Source organism: Terrapene carolina, unplaced genomic scaffold, assembly GCF_002925995.2.
Source record: "Terrapene carolina triunguis isolate 2854851 unplaced genomic scaffold, T_m_triunguis-2.0 Scaffold21, whole genome shotgun sequence".
NCBI lineage: Eukaryota > Metazoa > Chordata > Testudines > Emydidae > Terrapene > Terrapene triunguis.
In genome coordinates this window covers 22,772,755-22,793,673 of record NW_020664372.1, presented here as the reverse complement: position 1 = coordinate 22,793,673, position 20,919 = coordinate 22,772,755, and the positions used below count along the sequence as shown (strand labels likewise).

At 36.8% G+C, this 20,919-nt stretch overlaps 1 protein-coding gene across 2 annotated transcripts in view; it reads left to right on the top strand.

Moving 5' to 3' along the window:
* The window catches only part of DOCK9 (dedicator of cytokinesis 9), a 306,118-nt gene extending 287,039 nt beyond the window's left edge, over positions 1-19,079 (top strand). For both annotated transcript variants that reach the window (XM_024204291.2, XM_024204295.2), the window contains 7 exons: positions 1,534-1,647; positions 3,228-3,374; positions 6,239-6,449; positions 10,312-10,502; positions 15,028-15,128; positions 15,334-15,472; positions 18,782-19,079. In XM_024204291.2, the coding sequence (XP_024060059.1) occupies positions 1,534-1,647; positions 3,228-3,374; positions 6,239-6,449; positions 10,312-10,502; positions 15,028-15,128; positions 15,334-15,472; positions 18,782-18,904 (1,026 nt within the window). In that variant the 3' untranslated portion in view covers positions 18,905-19,079. The remainder of the gene's footprint in view (positions 1-1,533; positions 1,648-3,227; positions 3,375-6,238; positions 6,450-10,311; positions 10,503-15,027; positions 15,129-15,333; positions 15,473-18,781) is intronic.
* The last annotated feature ends 1,840 nt before the right edge of the window (positions 19,080-20,919 follow it).

Sequence of the window (20,919 nt, the reverse complement as noted above, 5' to 3'; positions counted from 1 at the left end):
GAATTAAAAGGGATCTCACTAAACCGGGTGACTGGACAACAAAATGGCAGATGAAATTCAATGTTGATAAGTGCAAAGTAATACACATTAGAAAAAATAATCCCAACTATCAGACAAAATGATGGGGTCTAAATTAGCTGTTACCACTCAAGAAAGAGTAATTGTGGATACTTCTCAGAACATCTGCTAAGCGTGCAGCAGCAGTCAAAAAAGCTAGCAATGTTAGGAACCTCTAGGAAAGGGATAAATAATAAGACAGAAAATATCATAATGCAACTGTAAAAGTGGATGATTCTGTGTGCAGTGCAGGTTGTCCCATCTCAAAAAAGATATATTAGAATTGGAAAAGGTTCAGAGAAAGGCAACAAAAACTATTAGGAGTACAGAACAGCTTCCATCTGAGGAGAGATTAAAAACACTTGTTCATTTTAGAAAAGAGATTACTAAGGGGGCATATGATAGAGGTCTATAAAATCATGAATGATGTGGAGAAAGTTAATAGAGAAATGTTATTTACCCATTCACATAACACATGAACCGGGGTCACCCCATGAAATTAATAGGCAACAAGTTTAAAACTAAAATAAGGATGTACTTCTTTACACAACACACAGTCAACCTGTGAAACTCTTGCCAGGGGATGTTGTGAAGGCCAAAAGTATAGCAGGGTTCAAAAAAGAATTAGGTAAGTTCATGGACGATAGGGCGATCAATGACTATTAGCCAAGATGGTCACAGACACAACCCCATGCTCTGAGGGTATATCTACACTGCAGTTAAAAACCTGTGACTGATCCATGCTACCTGACTCAGGCTAAGGGGTGTGGGCAAAGGGGTTATTTAACTGTGGTGTAGACATTCAGGCTTGGGCTGAAGCCCTGACTCTGGGACCCTGCGAAATGGGAGGATCCCAGAGGCCAGACATCTACACCGAAATTAAACAGCCCCTTAGCCCGATTCCACCAGCATGTGCCAGTCATGGGTTTTTAATGCAGTGTAGATATACCCTAGGTGTCCCTAAGCCTCTGATGGCCAGAAGCTGGGACTGAATGACAGGGGTGGATGACTCAATAACTTCCCTGTTCTGTTCATTCCCTTTGAAGCATCTGGCACTGGCCACTGTTGGAGGACAGGATACTGGGCTAGATGGATCATTGGTCTGATCCAGTATGGCCATGTCATCCCCCAGTGCGCCAGCCAAAACAACTGAGCCAGCATATGCTACTACTATGACGGTAGCAGTTTATTCTCTCATGCCCACCCCTCCCCTCTCTCTCTCTCACTCTCTCACTCTCCTCTGAACAAGGAGAACTTAGAAGGAACATAACAATCTAGCCCTTAGTGTCTTAACTCCACTGCTGTGAGTCCTAAGTGGTGGTAGTGTTGTTTTTGTTAATACATTTTCTTTTAGAAGATTGATGTTAGTGACTAAAAGAGCTTTTTCTCCTTAACACGGTGCTTTTTTATGTTTAAAATAAAGAGAAAGTGTTGCTTCTAAGTGCTGCCATTCCAAACTTCTGTGGTGTTTTTTAGAGACTAGCTCATCTATATGACACACTTCATCGGGCATACAGCAAAGTAACAGAAGTTATGCATACAGGCAGGAGACTACTTGGCACTTATTTCAGAGTAGCATTCTTTGGACAGGTAAGCATTATTTAATATCACCTTGTCAACTATAAAATACAGTCAAAAAACTATTAAAAATTTTGCAACATATCCTGATTCAGTCTTCCTTTGATTTCTATATTGACACTGCAAAATAAAAAACATGATAGATTTGTTCTGGTAGTAATGATTGTCTGGTTTAATACATTTGTCATATCCAGTGTGATTCCTCCTTATCTTCCTCAGTAAACTTTCTGCTTTTTCTTTTTCTTTCTTTTTGTTACTATCTTAAGGCAGCGGTAAGTTCTCCATAATAATAATTCTTAGCAATTTTTTGAGCACCATCTTTGGTACTGCAGTGTGGTTTGCAAGTTTGCTTCTCAGATCTGTATGCATTCTAGCTGTTGTAATTCCAAAAATAACATTCAGTGCCATTTACAGAAACAAATCACCTATTTCCTATACATCAGCGCTGCATGCTTCAAAAAACAAAATCAAAAGTTCTGGCTGACTGTGTGCATTTGACAGCTTCACATCCTGTAATATATCTACACTGTATTTGTATCAGTAAAATATGCCACAGTAGCCAATATTGTGTACATTTGTTGTGTGTGTAACCCAGTTTTTAGTTAACTGATTTCATTTGGATAGCTGACAGGCTGTTTAGGGAATGGGGAGATTGTAAACTACGTTGAGAAATATAACCTTCAATTTATTCTGTTGTTGTCTTTTATAACTTTATAGCAATACCAGTTTACAGACAGTGAAAGAGATGTGGAGGTAATTACAGTAGCTGCTTACAAAGCAAGCAATGCAGTAAAAATTACTGCATTTCAGCTTAGTTTGATGTGGGTATTTTTGTCAGTGTAGCCTGTGTTTATACATGGTATGTTCTGTTTCTTTCACTTTTTGTCTGTTCCATCTTATGACAGAAATATTTATTTTCTGATTTAAAACATTAACTCAGACTTGGCTTTTGGCTTTAAAGCAGTCACCTGTTTCACCTTCCATGCACTTCTATATTTGATTCAACCAAGATTTCAAAACAGATGGTTTAACAGTGAAAACACACAAATATTTATGTTCAATATAATGTAAAGATTTTTAAATGAGAAAGTAGGTGTGGTTTTATTTCATTGTACTGTACAATCCAGTATGTAAAACCCCCATAAAACTGTTTTTCAATCTTTTTTTGTAAATTGCTATTGAAGCAGTCAATGGAGAGTCAAATAATCCCTTTTGGCAGGGAAATGGATCTTTTGGCAAGTGAAACAGGGATGAAAACAATTCATTTTGGAAGAATATGAAAAATCAGTTTTGATCCCAAAACTTTTAATGTTAGCACATCAAATAATTACAACAATCCTTTCATCAGTTTGTAATTTTGTGTGCTTCCATTACCTGTGCACTCATTCTATAGTAGTTAATTCACTTTTTTTTCTCATAGGGTACCTTTTTAACTTGGATTTTATTTTGATAGTTTTGATAGATATTTTTACTTTTGCTTGAACCGTGACATTGAACATTTAAGTTTGCCTTGAAAAGCATAAACCACTCTGTATGTTGTAACAATTGGCGGCTGTTCTTTAAGGATTCTAATTATTGTTTGTTTCTTACAGGGATTCTTTGAGGATGAAGATGGAAAGGAGTATATATATAAAGAGCCTAAACTCACATCTCTTTCCGAGATATCCCAGAGACTACATAAGCTCTACTCTGACAAATTTGGATCAGAAAACGTCAGAATGATCCAGGATTCTGGCAAAGTAAAACTGTTTATTTGTAAAGCAGGATATGTTATTTAAAACTAAAACAAGTTTATCCCAAAAATCTCATAATTACATTTCATGAATCTCTAGAAAATCAAGAATCTGAGTTTGAATCATCACTATCCTATCCTCATTATGTGTGCACACATGCTGCGTATCTGAATAAAGTGTTGGCTGTAGGGGGCAAGGGGCATGATGGCTCTCATAAAGTATGCCTTAGTTTTGAATTTCCTGGCTTTTGTCACGCATAGCAATGTAAGGCTTTTCTGTTAAGACAAAACTGAGTAACTTTTAAATGTGCCTTGTTATCTTTATGTCATTTGGCTACTTGCTGCCCACACAGTGTACCATAGATCCTTCTCCTTCCTATGCATGCTCAGTTATCCTCACAGAGGGTTTTTCCCACTTCTGCAGTTTGGGGTAGAGTCCAAATTGATTCAGTTGCAGTGAGAGATACAGACCACCCTTTTGTGAAACCCTTTCACAGGTTCTCAAACACTATGGGGCACAGATGGGTTTTCAGGTTCTCAGACACAGATGGGGCAATAGTAGTACCTAGATAGAAGTCTCTGTGTCCAAAATCTAGTGTACAGTAGAGCTAGAGCTCCCTTTGGTAAGCCTAGCTGAGTATTTATTGGGAAAAAATTGATAATTTGCCCACAAATCTCTTTTATATGATTGGCCTCTCAAATTAGCCCTTTGTCTGCTTTGTCACTCAGTTGGAGATATTCTCCCTCGTGGCTGAGGGTTCCCAAGATGGTGCACACACATAACAGAAGATCAAGCAGAACAGAGCTACAGCAACTCTCAGGTTGAAAAGGACATCTTGTGCATAAGAGGCCATTCTAGGTCCCAACTCGTTCCCCTTAACATCTAGTCCAGAACTCTTGACCAGCAGCTAAGCTTCACCCTCCACCAAACTCCAGAGCCAGCAGCAATTCCCTCCTAAATTACCACTTCTTGCCTGTCCTGCTCTGTCTGTCTGACAAGGTCACAAGATTCATTGGACACTTCTCAGCCTAACAAGGCAGCAGTGAGGGGGAAGCTGCCCCCACTCACACTGGAACCTGAATGGGAATAAAAACTCAGGCTAGGACCAAACTTCACAGACCTATGCTGTACCCTCAGTTCTTCGCAACCTTTCCAATGTGCTTGGATATAAATGCTTTAAACCCAGTGAGGATTTCTCTTACAACTAGTCAAAATTGGTGTGTTTGAGGAGAATAGGCTGTACTCTATCCTTTTTATATCTATGGACTATTCTCAGGTTTTGCCTCCATCATGCAGTCTAGTCAGAGTTTTCGGGGAAGTGTCTGTCTTCCTGTCTTTGTCTCATACTCAGCAAGCAAAGTTACCCATCAGTTCCAGGGAAGGGGTCTGAAAACACCGCAGACTTTGCTTCCAAAAAGAAATCAACAGTGTGTCTGAGTGGGGTAGGGCACTGGACTGGGACCTTAAGAAACTTGAGTTCTAGTCCCAGTTCTGCCATTGTCCTAGTAGGTGACCTTGAGCAGGTCTCTTCACTTTTCTGTGCCTCGTTTTCCATATCTAACATTGAAATACAGCACTTGACAAAGGAGGAAAGTACCATTGAGTTGTGTAGATAAAAAGCACTGTATAAGAGTTGGGAACTATATTTTCTTTAATATGATCTTTCTGCACACGCCTCTTCCTTTCAGGAAAAACAGCCACAATACTATACAAAAATTGACCGTCAGAAGTATCTTGGGTATATGATCCCTATCATCATAGTATTGGAGTGCCTCATAAACAGGAATGAGTTGATCATAATAATTCCCCTGTGAGGTATGGAAGTATAATTATTGCCACTTTACAGATGGCAAGTTGAGGCACAAATAGATAAAATTATATACACCTCTACCTCGATATAACGCTGTCCTCGGGAGCCAAAAAATCGTACTGCGTTATAGGTGAAACCGCGTTATATTGAACTTGCTTTGCTCCACCGGCGTGCGCAGCCCCGCCCCCCCCGGAGCACTGCTTTACCGCGTTATATCCGAATTCGTGTTATATCGGGTAGCGTTATATCGAGGTAGAGGTGTATTCAGAGTCACACAGGCAGTCTGTGGCAGAGGCAGTAATTTAAACCCATGTCTCCCAAGTCCCAACCCAGTGCCTTAATCACAAAGTGAAATCCTGACCCCATTAAAGTCAAAGACAAAACTCCCGTTGTTTTCAACTTCAGGATTTCACCCAATGACTTCGTTTGAATGTTTGTAGTGTGGTTAATACTTTTAGTGGTTTACCGAGTTGATTTGTCATGTTTTGGTGACATTTCTGGGGTATTTTGTTTTAAGTTTAATTTTTCTACGTGATCTTTTGACTTGTTTTTTTGCTTTTGATAATATTTCTCTCTGAGATGGTATGCTATAAAGAACATTTTTAACTGGTAACGATATAACAATAATAATTTTTGACTTCAAGGTTATCCTTGTACCAGCTGTAGAGAGACAGGACACCAGTATTTGTTTCCTCACTCTTGACTGCTCAATTGTGCTTAGTTAATTCTTCTGTTAATGTAGCGTCTTAATGGAATTTAATATAATTTGCTATGTTGACACTGCTCTGTGTATGTGTCTTTTATCTGCAGTCCTGTACTCTAAAAAGGTAGAAAATTGTGTCACTAGACAAATATACTAATGTTATACTATCACTGCCTGTAACTTTTAAGTTAATAAAGGAGGGTACTTCAGTTCTGAAATCAGTGGAGCTCAGGGGTTTCACACCTGGATTTACTTGCAGAACCAGAGCCAAATCTACTTTATAAAAACTATACAATTTCAAATTAAAAAATCAACTTTAAATAGTTGCAATTTACATATTTTTCTATTTTTCTAAAGGTGAATCCCAAGGATTTGGACTCAAAATATGCATATATACAAGTTACACATGTAGTCCCATATTTTGAAGAAAAGGAATTGCAAGAGAGAAAAACAGAGTTTGAAAGAACTCACAATATTCGTCGTTTTATGTTTGAAATGCCCTTTACTCAATCTGGTAAAAGACGAGGCGGAGTGGAAGAACAGTGTAAACGACGAACTATTTTGACAGGTATTGTAGGATGGATTTCTCTCTCTCTTTAAAGAGGACTGCTTTTTTGTATTATGTCTTCATATTTAGCTCTTGGTGTTTGGAATTCTGTAAATGAATAACCTCTTGTGTTTTGTCAGGAGAATCCCAGTTCATTTCAAGGATTTCATGCAAGACTGTTGATGGTAGCTACTAAAGCAAAATAAACCAAAGATTAGGTGTAGGCCAAACAAACTTCTTTTCTTTCAAACTGTACATACACTTCATGATGTATTAAATGTAACAAAGAAATCCTCTTACTTTTCTGTAAGAGAGTATTGATCCTATGGCAGTACATTTTGTCATGTGATCCCTTTGCACTCCGATAACTGCTGATCAGAGAATGTGGAGGAAGATCACATAAGAATAGGATCCCACATAGCTTTTACTTTCAAATTAATATTTTTGTTTTGGATAAAGGGGTTCCTCAATCTTTTTTTTGTGCTTACCTCCCTTACTTATAATGCAATCAATAATAAGAATATGGAAACTAGGGCTAAGAGTTATCACCATATCAGTTAGGGCTGTGATCTTGGATAAGACACCTCCATGGAAAACCTATGTGCTGTAAGAATCAATGATTGTGATTCAGCGAATGTCAATCTTCCTTCTTGGATTGGTACTTAATTAGTGCCTCAAGATGTTGTCAGATACCTATGTTACTGGAAGAGCTGATGATCTGGCTGTGTCATAGTATTGAGTTCAGTTGGTTTGCTCTGTCATGAACTTCCAGTATGATCGTGGGTGAGTCATTCACTAGTTTGTCTTAACTTTCCCATTGTTATCTTTAAAATGAACATCATAAACTTCTCTATCTCTTATGGGTGTAGATGTAAGTGGCTGAATTCACTAATACCTACAGAATACTTTGTGGTCTTTATATGAAAGGCACTATAGAAGTGTGAAGTGTTACATTTTATCCAAAAGATAATATTTAAACCTGGGGTCCTGACCATTTATAGTAATTAAACTTCTCGCTAGGCATTGATCTAAAGTAGGATCATTAACCCAAATGTCCTTGTTGTATTACAGTTTGGGTATTTTCAGTCCACTTGCCTAAAAATCCTATGTTGTTTTTTAAGTATTTTTCATTTCCCATCCAAAAATATTGCATAGGGTTAGACTTGCTACTTGAGCAGTCTGGAGATTTTTCCAATGGAACATTTTTCCAGTGGAAAATTCCAGTTCTCTGAAATCAAAACATTCTGAAGGAACATATTAATTTCTATGAAACTTTTGACAGAAACCAGGTAGGTTCCATCAGAAACTTGCCTGGTTTCCTACCTGCCTCCTTGGCAGCCTGGGTTCCCAGATCTTCAGCTGCCCAGGCTTCCAGGATTTGAAGCTCCATGGGACACCAGGGAGCTTATTTCATTTTGGATTAACAAATTATTGTGGGCTTGCAGTTCTATGAAAAAAATGAAGTTTTTGGATTTTCATCCTGATTCAGGATTTTAAAAAAAAAAAAATCCAAAAATTTCAATTTTTTTTAAGTTATTTTTCCCAGCCAGTTCTAGTAACTACACTTGTGTAGCTTGAGAACTGATTCTCCTTCTAGAGTTGCCTGTGCTCTTGCACAGCCTTTGCTGTTAGCATCCACTGGGTCTGCTTGAACCCTCTTACTGCCGCATCTTAAGCTGGAAGATATAAAGGGGAACTCTTTCCCAACTGCTGTTTTGTTCTAGTTAACTCCCATAGGAGCAGCAAGTGAGAATCTACCAGTATCCTGGATGCTTTCGTCTGTCAGTACCCTTACTCTATCCAATATGGTTTTTTTGCTTTTAGCTTTCTAGTTAGATTGTTTTAGTTCTGCAACATTGTGACCCTACTGGTGTTTGACTCCATTTACATAATCCTTCATTCTCCATTTCTATGTTGATTATACACCATGGTTAGCTCACAGGATTTGGGTCTTAATTCTTCTTTTTTCCGAGTCTCCATCTCCAGTTGGTACCATGGTTTATTGATCCCAATAAAAACACCATCTTTAAGCTTTGCCAATCAAAAAATGCTATAACAACTGTTACTGATGACTATGTATGTTGCCTCGATGAGGGTCACCGTGCAGATTAAATACACAGGCATTGCTATCACCTTGAATTCAAAGGGAGTAGGAAGGCTGCCTCAAACGCCATCTGTTAGAAGAGGTGATTAATGCCATTTGTCAGAGCTTGAGAAGCATGGAAAGGCCACATCAAAGGGCACCTCAGCATCACTCTTATGGCTAAGGCCAGTGCTGAGTCCTCTGGGTCAACATCAAGGGGCTCCTTGACAACTCTGACATTTGGTAGACCAAAAATGTTGGTGTCGAAGCTAAGAATACCAGGAAGGCTGACTTAAAGGCCTCTGACCTGGAAAACTTACACCGACTCTTTGAAGGTGACCTCCAAAGTATTTTTTAATTGAATTTGTGCCTCTTTTCCTATTCAGTTTTTATCTTAGTAAAGCCAGAAATCACATAGCTGGTCTTCCCTGTTTTAACTGGAGAACTACTTTGGGACTTGTCTGTACTGGAAAATGTATTGTGTTATACCATTTTAACTAACACAGTGGTAAATACAACTTAGTTCACATTCTCCCTGCCCCCTTTGAATTAAGAGGAAAATTACAAGGAGATATTACACAACACTACTAAGACTACCTGGACGGTTATTAGTTAGCAAATATTATAACTTGGTATCATTGCTACAATGTGTACATCTATTGAATACACAATTTTAAAAAATAATACACATATTGGTACACCTCTATCCTGGGGGATTTCATTCTCCAGTGCAGTACCTGAAATAGATTATGGATAGTAGTATTAATTTTCCGCTAGGAAAGTCTATCATTTAAAGGAAAATATAATTAAGTATGGCTAAGAAGTTTAGCGAGTTTAATTTATAATCCTGTTTTGTAAAACATTCTTTGGTAGAAAGTGGCATTTTATTGTATAGTTACCAAATTATTACATTTTTATCATTCTCTAAAGCAATTAAAGTAACTAATTTTAAAAAAATTATAAACTTCCTTTGCAAAAGAAGTTCAATTTAAACACATGATTTCTTTATTGCTTCTGAACTGCAATAAATTAGTTCACTTATATGTCAAGGTCAGGGCCTGATTATTTTACATACTGAGTCATACATACTGTTTCCATTGGGATTATAACAAACGGTACTTTTTAAAAGAAGTTTTGCATATTTATATGTCATTCATAAGTTACTATGTTGTGTACTTTGATCATTTAAGACAGAGTTTCCTGAAGTATGAGGCACATCCCCTGGAATGTGTAAATATTCAGCACCACATGGTGGAGTTGAAGGGGGGGGGGGGGGGGGTGATTGGCTTCATTTTCGTGAAAAGAGGTTTGGGGACAGCTTTGAAAAGTTTGGAAAAGGCTGATTTAAGAAATGTTAGGAATTTGGTAATCCACAAAAGCAAGGAAATTCAGAGTTGGCTAACACTTGATTTCAGTAGTAACAGAATCGCACTTGTGACCATCCAACCCAAAATGTTTTAATAGTTTCATTTGGAATGTATTTCTTTATTAACTAAAATGCCTTAAAAGGAAACTCTGAACTTTTTTTATACTATTGCCAAGCAATACTGAAGGCTAATACTGAAAGATATTGGAGAATAAATGTTTGTGGTGTTTTTCAGTTTGTTTACTTTATGAATTTGGCAGCATTTTGTGTATCATGTAACAAGAGATTGTTTGCTGTATGGTTGTAGCAATAAAAATCATTACTAGCATAATAAACTTCTTTGAAGAATTTTGTAAAGCTCCACCAACATATAAACTGTTTAAAATAGCTTCATGTAATCAGAAATTGATTACTTAATCTGTTTTTTTCCCTAGCTATACATTGTTTTCCCTATGTGAAAAAGCGCATTCCTGTAATGTATCAGCACCATACAGATCTAAACCCAGTTGAAGTAGCCATTGATGAAATGAGTAAGAAGGTTGCAGAGCTCAGGCAGCTTTGTTCTTCAACTGAAGTAGATATGATCAAACTGCAGCTAAAGCTACAGGGAAGTGTCAGTGTTCAGGTAAGATCACATACCTGCCTGTGCGCCAGATCTCATCTATTGCTTTCCCCAACAAAATATGATAAATGAACTTTCAGCATTTTTATCCTTACAAAGTGTCTATTTTTATGTGAAATTATTGAATGTTTCATATAAAAAGTATGTATCATTCATTGTCCTAGATTATTTTTCATAACAAACCGTAACAGCTTTTGACAATTAAACAAAGGACTCAAAGCTATGTGACTGACTTGTATGACCAACTTAGCTCCTTTTGGTTCCAGAGTGAGAGGCTGGAACAGGAATAAAACACTAGCTTCTCAAATAACAGGGATGAATTAATTCATTTTGCTTGATTTCAAACCCACTCATATGTTGGGTTCAAATGCTCTGTTCAAACTTAATCGTTATTGGGTTTGAATTCCAGTCAAACGCTTTTTGAAAAAAGAAGCCCAAAAAGTGTCAGAACAGGAAGGGGAAAAGAATGAAAATTGGAGCAGATAATGAACATAAAGTTAAAAAAAAAAAAAAAAAAAAGAACATTGGTTGAGAGAACATTTATAAGAGAGAAAATTGTATACGTGTGTGAGATGATATTGGGGGAGCTGGTAGCAAGCAGTATATAGGTTGGTTAGCACTTTCCAGGCATACTGTTCTATGACATAGGACCATGGCCTCATTTAGTGAACACAATGGATGCACAGAGGGACAGAATTAAGGTTGCCCCGACAACCATAAATCTAGTGCTTTCTGACTTTTGAGTGCTTGTCTTTACAACCTAAATGAGGTGTTTTTAATATAGCTTTTGTATGCATGAGTTATATACACACACACACGCATTCTCTATCAAAGCCACTCATTTGTACCATCATCGCTTTTGAGGGTGACAGCCCATCTCTAAAATGGGTTTTCCTTTAGCTATTAAACCTTTTATTTCTTTGTTTTATTTATAATTATGTGACAATTTCAAAATTGTGATAGGTTGTAAAATAGTGTTAAAAAAGATACCTACAACCAGCGTGGAACACACACATACACAAGATGCCATTGGAAGTAGCAGTAGGCTGGTGCTTTCAGGCAACCGCTGTGGATTGCAGTGCAGTCACTGCTAGCCTTCCCCTCTGTTGTTGACATAGGAAACTACCTGAGGATGGTATCAGAGATTCTATATGCAAAAAACTAAAGGGAGAAATTATCAGGGGCCTCAAAATGAACTACATTACAAATTTTGATTTAAAGAACGAAGATTGGTGATCTGCTCAGTGTGACCATCTCTTTTTCTAGATGGCGAGCAATGATGATTATGTAGCTTTCAAACACTAACATAGGAAAAGTAGCTATGTCCTCACAGTTTAAAAAAGTTAAGCTTCAGCAAAGATGAGTCCATCAACAATTATATTGTACAGGGACAATACTTATATCCAGTATAGCTCATTTCATGATGCACTCACTATGCTTTACAAAATGAAATCAGCATAGAGATAAATAGAATGAAGAGTTGAAGAACTTGGAGTTATTGGAAGTATTGAATATGAGGCATGACTCTAATCAAAGTAACTAATAACAGTGAACAAAATTGTCATGTGACAGCTGTTTGGCTTGTGTGAAATGAGTTGTCCACATAGCAAGGAACCATTGGGTCCTTCCCCTACAAGAATTGAGAGGTAGTTAGTACACAGGGGCCCCTTCTCAAAAACTTCCCCAATAGCAACCTGGCAACCATTTCAGACTCAAAAGGGCGCACTATCTAGAAAAAGGTTTTGATCCGTAGACAGCAACAAAAGCCCCCACCTTCCCCCTCCCCCCAAAAATAGAAACCTAAACATTTATAAAAGGCCAGAAAATAAGAGAGTTAAGAATCCTGATCTTTCTGAACTTTAGCTCATCCTCTAAAGAAGAGGAACTGTCAGCTTTAGACCATGATAACCTCAAGCCATACGAGCAGGAGATATTCTTTTCTCCCAGATGTGTTTGAGGCCTTGTTGAAGAAAGTGGTGGACACCGTTAGTATTCATCCAAAAAGAGAGGATGAGCAAGCAAAGTCCACAACCAAGACAGAATTTTCAATCTCCCTACACCCCTCTTTGAAGAATTCTTTAGGCAAGAACACGTACTCCTTAAGATTAATGCATCTGTGGTTAAGAATGTGAGAATTCTTGCAGAAGTTTAATTCTTTCCTAAAGCCTCATACCTGAGCCATCCTGAGAAGTAACTTTAAAGCTTTGTTATTAATCATCAGAACTACTCTGGCAACTACTTTTCACAAGGGACATGGTGTCATAAGCCTCACCCCCAAAACCACAATGAGTTTCATTGCTAAAGAAAATAATCCCTGGCTATTGTTTCAGAATGGACATATCCATGGACTGTATGAGGCTGGCAGTGAGGGCCATAGCCACAAACTCTGTAGCTGAACACCAACTTTGGCTCCAACTCTGGATAGAGGTTAATTACTCTTAGCAAATTCTCTGTGCCTCAGAATTCTCTGGCAGACTCTCATTTGAGGGAAAAGCTTGAAGTGGTAATGAACAATAATACAGACAAGCCAAAGAGTTTGCTTCCCCTGTGAGGGCAGAACTTCCTTTCATTCCTACTCACAACAAAGATTAAAGAGAGTGATTCCTGGTAACAGAGCATCATGAGGAAAGCTGGATCAAAAAGTCAATCCAGACCTTCCTTCCAGTCCAAGTCATTAGTGAGACTGCAACTGAGCGTGTCTCTGCCCAGAAATAAATCTACGATTGTGGATATCTCACTTCTTAGACCTACAATTTTGGTCAGCCTTACGCAGGGGTCTGGGAGACCCCAATAACTGATACTCTCTGAAGTTCCATTTCTCCTCCTCATCCAGCCTCGAGGGAGGGTGAGAAATGCCAAGCAATGCAAAAAGATATTGCATCTCTTAGGAGCAACAGAGCCTGTCTCATGAAGGATGGGGTATTCTTTTAGAATGTAAGGCCTCCAGGGTGGGGAATTATCTCTTATCTGTATCTGTACAGTACCCATCCAATGGGGCCTTTATGTGCTATCACAAATATTTACTAATAAATAACAAAGGTTGAGAACCATTCCCAACAAGAAGTGCCCTCATCTGGTAGTGGAAATAGAAGCCCACAAGACAGTAGGATTCAGACACAAAATCCTGAACACAGATGACAGACTTTAGAATAGGAAGCACCCCTGAAGGACTGCAATAAGCAGGGAACGTGGCCAAGGTCAAAGAGTCTCCAAAGCATCAAATTCCTAGGGATAGAAATGATGAGGCTAGCTTCATAGGACTGCTAATTCACCTGCGATAGTAGCATGCGCTGGTTCAACAAGACAATAGACAATGCAATGACCATGGCAGGCACTAGTCATCTGAACCAAACTGTTGGCAGATAAGTTCAAATTTCTGAATCAGGAAGTGTTCAACTGATATCCCAGAAGGTAGGCCATCCCCAGAAAAGTTATTTACATCCAATCTGTTGTAACTAGGTACTTGTGCACTGAAGAAGCAGATCAACAATCTTTGGGAATAGACTATGGCTCATAGATGGCCAAATGGGTTTATGTACAGGCCCCTAACCCTCTTACCACCTACTTTCCTGAACTATTCCTATCTGAACTAGTAGAAGAAACAAATATCACCGCTCCCCAAATTAGCCAAGAAGATTGTGGTACTCAGGCCTAGTGGAGCTATAGCAGAGGTCACCAATCTCTCTCCTATCCCAGGTCTTATTTCTTGACTTCCCAGTCTGCACTACCTGAGCCTGATAGCTTAACTATTGCTCTAGCATTTTTCATATTTTCAGTGAAGCTATGTGACTGGTCTTTGAGAGCCCCTGGTGTCTCTCAGTTCTCATTGACTCAATTCTAGCAGGTGAAGGATCCATTCATTGGTAAAGGACTGTCAAGCATGCTGTCTCTAAGAAAATATATTTATTGTTACTGTATATTTATTTATATTGCATTACTGTCTGGAAGAGCTAGCCAGGTCTTGAACTGTACAGGCCTTCCCCAAAGAGTTTACAATCTTAGGCTTTAAGATGAGCCTCAGCAGGTGGGTAAAATGGAGAGAGTGAATGGGGTAACAGTAATATGAGCATGTTTTTGCATAGGGAAGCTGTGTGCACAATTTTAGATAGTTTAGGGGTTTTTTTAATAATGGAGATAAATAAGCAGATCAGTATGAGCTCACCATCTGCCTAGCATACTAAGGAAGACAAATTTCCTATTTGTTGGCAGTCTTACCAGAGATTGTATTTTGCTGCCACCCTTCCCTCTAGGTCCCCCAGGTCAAGATGCATCACTTTGAGGTGGCAGCATGGGGAAATATATTGATGTGTTGTACCTGTTGAATAAACAGAAGAGTTTTGTTTCCTATTTTATCTATTCAGTACTTTCAACAAACAATAAATTCACTTAAGAAGAACAAACCTACCTAGCCAAACAACTTGTTTCACTATATATGTGTGTAGGTATAAATATATATAAATGCTTTAGCTGGGACAATATGGTAATATAGCAAATCAACTTTATTTTAAATTCTTTTGTCTTGTTTTAGGTTAATGCTGGTCCATTAGCATATGCAAGAGCTTTCTTAGATGACACAAATACCAAAAAGTATCCAGACAATAAAGTGAAATTACTGAAGGAAGTTTTCAGGTAAACTGTCTGAATGTACACTGAATAACTTTTTAAAGACTGATGTTTTAGGCAGGTTTTGTTTTAGTCATTTACTTTAACATTACCAACGTCCTTGCCACACTAACAAGGTATTCTAAAACTAACAATTAGCATTTGACATTTCTCCTCTAGATTTTGCATAAACGTTATGTCTTTTTCTTTTCTGTTTTTTATACAACTTCAGACAATTTGTTGAGGCTTGTGGTCTTGCTTTGGGTATAAATGAACGACTTATAAAGGAAGATCAATTAGAATATCAAGAAGAAATGAAGGCTAACTACAGAGAAATGGCAAAAGAACTTTCTGAAATAATGCATGAACAAGTATGTACTGAATCCTAAATACTATATATAACGCCATCCAGGATATAGTCAACCATGCTATAATATGCACCGTTACCTACAGGGGAAATATTCAATCTTTTTTTTTTTCTTCAGTGTTCTACTCTTGCATCAGAACTCTCCTACTATCCTGTGGTCACAACATGGTTTTCTCTAATTTTGTCAATAATTTGTCATATTTGTAAATGCTCACACATATTTACTGCAAATGCAAATGAAATAATTTAATATTTTTAAATAATCATTAATAATCAACAAGGATACAACAAAAACTCATAAATTTTTTAAAATTGACTGTCAGTGAGTAGTCTACATGGAGCGAAGTACAAAAGTTACTGTAAGTGGTCCTTACCCTACGTAAGGTTTATTGAAATGATCCCATGTTAATTGTCACACGGTAATAATTTAATAGAGAGGAGGTGGCTTAAGACTTCACTTTTTAATGCTGAGAGAGGACATTTTTGTTGACTTCAGCCAAAATTTCTTTAAAATAAAAAATACTTAAATACTAAGATTTTTTCTTTTAAGAAACCTAAGCATACATAGTATAATTATGCATAATACCTACATATAAAATTTTCTTCTGAAATAATATTCGTTCTGTCAATGTTATATGCAGTAAATATTTTGTGTAAGTGTGAACTATGATTTTCTTAGGTATATTAATTATAGAATTTAAATATCTGTCCATAAATCATTTTGTACACATTTCATTTTGTGATTGGCACCTTACAGTCTTGTTCACAATGTCATCTCTCCCTACAAAGGGTTTTCTGTTCTGTAGAGTGAATTCCATTTAATGACATTCATTGAGTTCTTGTTCTTGCAGAGAAGTGAGATTTTAAATGCATAGAACTGTAAGTTACATCGGTGTATCATCTTTCAAATTTTTATTTCTTAATTGTCTTTAGTTAACGTGATGTTCAAAATGTTATGGTGAAGCTTGGAGCGTAGCAAGTACTATATAAGACTATTCTCACACGTACATCTTCTCTATCGTACTTTTTCAAAGAAGAAAATTTCCTACACACATGACTTTTACAGTGTCACACAGCATAATGTGGGCATAGAAAACACATTTATTCTACAAAAACTATAAAAATAGTATTTACATATAGGCATAAATGTATATGACCTTTCAACAGATCTAGAGTGAAATTTTTTCCCTGCTGCAAAGAACTTATAGTTGAAGGCAGAAAAGACTTGGGACAACAGTGCAAATGAGGAAGACTATATAGGAAAGATCATTGTAAGAAGTGGGGTTAGAAGAAATGAGATTGTGCTTGGTGGACAAAAAATGGGACAGTTTGACTAATAATATTTGAACCTGATGTGGTAAAAGGCAGGAATCCAGTGGAGAAGTTCAAAAAGAGGGATAATATGGCTTTAATGACAGGTGTTGACTGAGCAGCAGCATATCTTGGATAAGATAATGGAGGTATGTGTGAGACGTAGGAGGTCATAGAGAAGAGCATTGCAATAATAAGAGGAAAAATGGTAAAGATGTGGACAAATGCTTTAGCAATGGCAATAGGGAGGGAAAGGCTGTATGTTAATATTACATAGGAAGAAATAATAGGACATAATGAGAACTTGAATGTGGTCAAGAGGATGGAGGAGATTGAGGAACCTAAAATAACACTGCAGTTAAAAGTCTAGAAAGATAGTAGCATTTTAGCAACATGAGAGCGAGGAGGGATTATAGAGACGTTAAGCAGAACTAGGAAAAAATTGATTTGAGGTGAGTCCAGGACGTTAGGAGTAGATTTTTGAGGAACAGGCATGGGGCATGAGGATACAATTGATTCCCTTACATAGTTTCCCTTCCTGTGATTGTAAAACGTGATACATGATCTACTGTAAGGCTGCAGTAATGTACACTACTGTCATAATATGCCAGTTTGTTGTTCTTATACAAATATGATACATTAGAAAATGTGCTAATTCAGTTAAATGTTAGATAAAAGTGAAATGAGTCATTCTTTACAAGTTTTAAATTATATTTCAACATTTGAAGGTCCTCATTGAGAAATAAAATTAGTGTAGAAATTTAAATTTTAATTAAAAATTATAATTCACAGGAAACCTTTTATCTGGAATTCATTTTGAATTCTTTAAAAAGTAGATTTTATATGACTGTACCTTATTTCTGTAGTTCAGAAATTCACAGAACATTTCAGCAATTTAATTTTTGTTCTGCAGGCAATGAAAAAGCGAATTAATATCAACTGCCCTAAATAATTAGTGTAGAGATTAAACAGTTGATTGCAAGAAACTTTAAATGTTATATGAAGGGGTTTTTTTATATACAAATGAATCTTAACAGACTTCTCTTTTTTCTCTCCTGTGCTGCTCACAAACATGATCAGATGGGATGGTAATATTTTTTGTTTCTGATTTCAGGGTCTCTTTCTAGTTTTGTATAATTCCTTTTTACCACTGTAGCACAGGATGAACACTTTGCTTCATGGCACAAAACTGACTCAAGTTAGGAATAGACTTTGGGTCGCTTTAATCTTTTTCCCACATCCGAAGTATATTGTGGCGCCAGAGTGGCCATTTCTCACTGTGTAAGATCCCTTTTTTGTCAGTCCATAGGCACCATCCTGGGGAATATGCTGTTCCACACTCCTGGTATGGAAATAGCACAGCCATTAGGGAAGAGGGGAATCTAGTTTCCGAGGGAGAATGGTGGAAGAGCAGTCCTAGTGGCAAAGCACAGCAAGGCTTTTGAATGCTTAACAAAGCTTTTGTATTAGCATTTTTTATATTTATCATTTAAATTGTCCATAATTCTTTCTCTGACAACAGTCAAAAGTAAACTTTTTTTGTGTTTGGCTGAGAAGTAAATGGTCTACAAATGGACTTTCATTTTTATAATGCCCACTGTTCTGTCTGTCTGCATTTTTCCAAACAAGCTGAGATTTGATGATTGCTTCCTCCTTCCATCAGAAGTTATTTCTATTGTTAACTTGTGAAAGGGGAGCTGTCTGAGTCTCAGCCAGCAAGAAAAGTGTAATCATTTAATTAGGAAGGTGTATCATCTGATGTTGTAGCAAGGTTTAGCACCCAATACAATACTAGAATTGGATCCCTGGGAATAATGTTAACCGCCACAAAAGAGAAAATTGTATGCCATTGAAGACCATATGAAAAATAGTCTAGATAAATTGTACAATCTGAAAATACCCCACTGTTTTATTTAGTTTATTTAATTATTTTATACATAATTTTGTGTATCCGTGATCAGTTTTCGGGTGAAGTTATAGCTCTGTTTATTTTCCATTTAAGATTGTTCCTGTTGAAGAAAAAACCAGTGTTATGTCTAATTCACTACACATTTTCAACGCCATAAGTGGAACTCCAACAAGCACAGCGGTTCATGGGATTCCCAGTTCTTCTTCAGTTGCATGAGTGTTTTGTAAGGAAAGTAAAGTATATGCATGGATTTGCTTTATTATTTGCAAACTCAGGATGATTTTAAAGCTAAATATTGGACACGTGCAAGCCATGTAAATTTAGCACACTAAAACACTGAGCACACTAAATCTCGGGACAGGCGGGAATAAACAATAGTGGTGGTAGACTTCTAAAGTAAATAGAAAGGTGAACATATATTTTTAAATTTTGCTGGCAATATTAAAAGTTTTCATGTCTTTGCAGAGGTCTGTCTTGGGAACTTTTATGATAGTTAATTTCTCTTTTTCCTTAGAAAGTATTATTAAAATGAATGGCACATTACAAAAAGGTGGTGTAGAATGTACATTTGCAGATATATAATATTCAGATGTTCTTTTTATGTATGGCACATATAGATTGATTCCAAGTTCAAGAACTATTTTGGGACTAGATAGAGACACTAATTTAATGGAACTGACACTAGTAGTTTTTGTACCATTGACAAATTGTTGTGCTCCATTTTATACCTTGTTGGCATATTGAAAGTATGTGAGCTTAAAGCTGATGGAAAAATTAAGTACAACCAAATGTCTGTATTAATGAACACCAGGCACCAAGTTACACTAGAATATAAGTAGTGGTAAACTGATATGTACATATTGTTTGTTAATACAGTCCATAGATTCTGTACATAAATGTATGACATTTCTAAACAATTTTTAAATAGTCATAGCAGCTCTCAAGCCTTCTGCTTTAAATTTAATTGTGACATATTTGTGCTCATTCCAAGTATATGCTATATACAGTTTGTTTATTCTTGTATATAAATAAGTGCAATATGAAGATGTATACAGTCTTTGCTATGTTAGGTTTATACACTGTTTTGAAAAAAATCATCCCTTTTGCCAAAGCAATGGAATACAAAATAGGTGATCGTATTCTGTTAAATGGTGGTGTAATTTAAAGCTTTTACCATATTATTGTTCTTTTAAGACACTAATTTAGTAATTTTATATTTGGGGAAATAAAGGTTTTAAATTTTATTTAACTGGAAGCACTGTCCTGCTGTAATTAAACATTCTGTACTACATCTGTATTAAAAAAAAGTAGCTAATTTCTCTACAATGTGTTCTGGGTTCTATTATTTTACAGTTTATACATTAAGGAGCAAGAACTCAACTTCACTCATACAAAATCAGATTATTGCAATTAAAATATGACATACAATATGGAAGTTCTATGAATTATTTCTCTACAGTGACGTTATTTCCTGTGATATACTCCTACACATTCATTATTGTTAGTTTATTACCTCCATAGGAATTCTGCTCACTGAAGCAGTCCTTTCATGAATCCATCCAAAAAATACTTGTAGTAATAACTTACGCTGCCCTTAATAACCAGTAAATCAGTGCCATTGACCCACCTCCCCCGCCAAAAAAAAACCATTTTTTTTCCATCAAGCAGTACTTTAGAAATTTTTCTCATCCTTACAGCATGGATGTGCTGACATTTTCATTAGTAGGGGGTGAATATCTATTGTCATTGTTTGCCAATGGTATTTGAAGAGACAGCATTTTTGGTTTATATCACTAATACATAGTAAGTATTGGCTCTCATGGTATTTAGATGAAATTCTGAATAGCACTGCTTCAAATATATTGTTGAAAGATATGTATTTGCTAAAAAAAAAAGGGGGGGGTGCTTTACTTTAAAAAGGGATGTAGCTAGGGAAGTAAAAAGGGTAGTGACTAGTGAACACTTGAGGCTGTAGCAAGACTGACTTCTTTCTTATGAGTCCTCCACCTTTGTATCAATCATCTGTGGACATGGGAACCCCTTATTATAGATATGTGTAGCTACCCTCAAAACTCATTTTACGTGTTGGGAAAATGTCCCTTCAAAAAAAATTGTTTAGGAAGTCTATCAGTGAAAATGTTTCAATGAATTTCATTGAAAAAAAATAATATTACCTGCAGGATTTATAATTCAAACAATGCAGCAACCTCAATATATGAAAACTAAAAAGT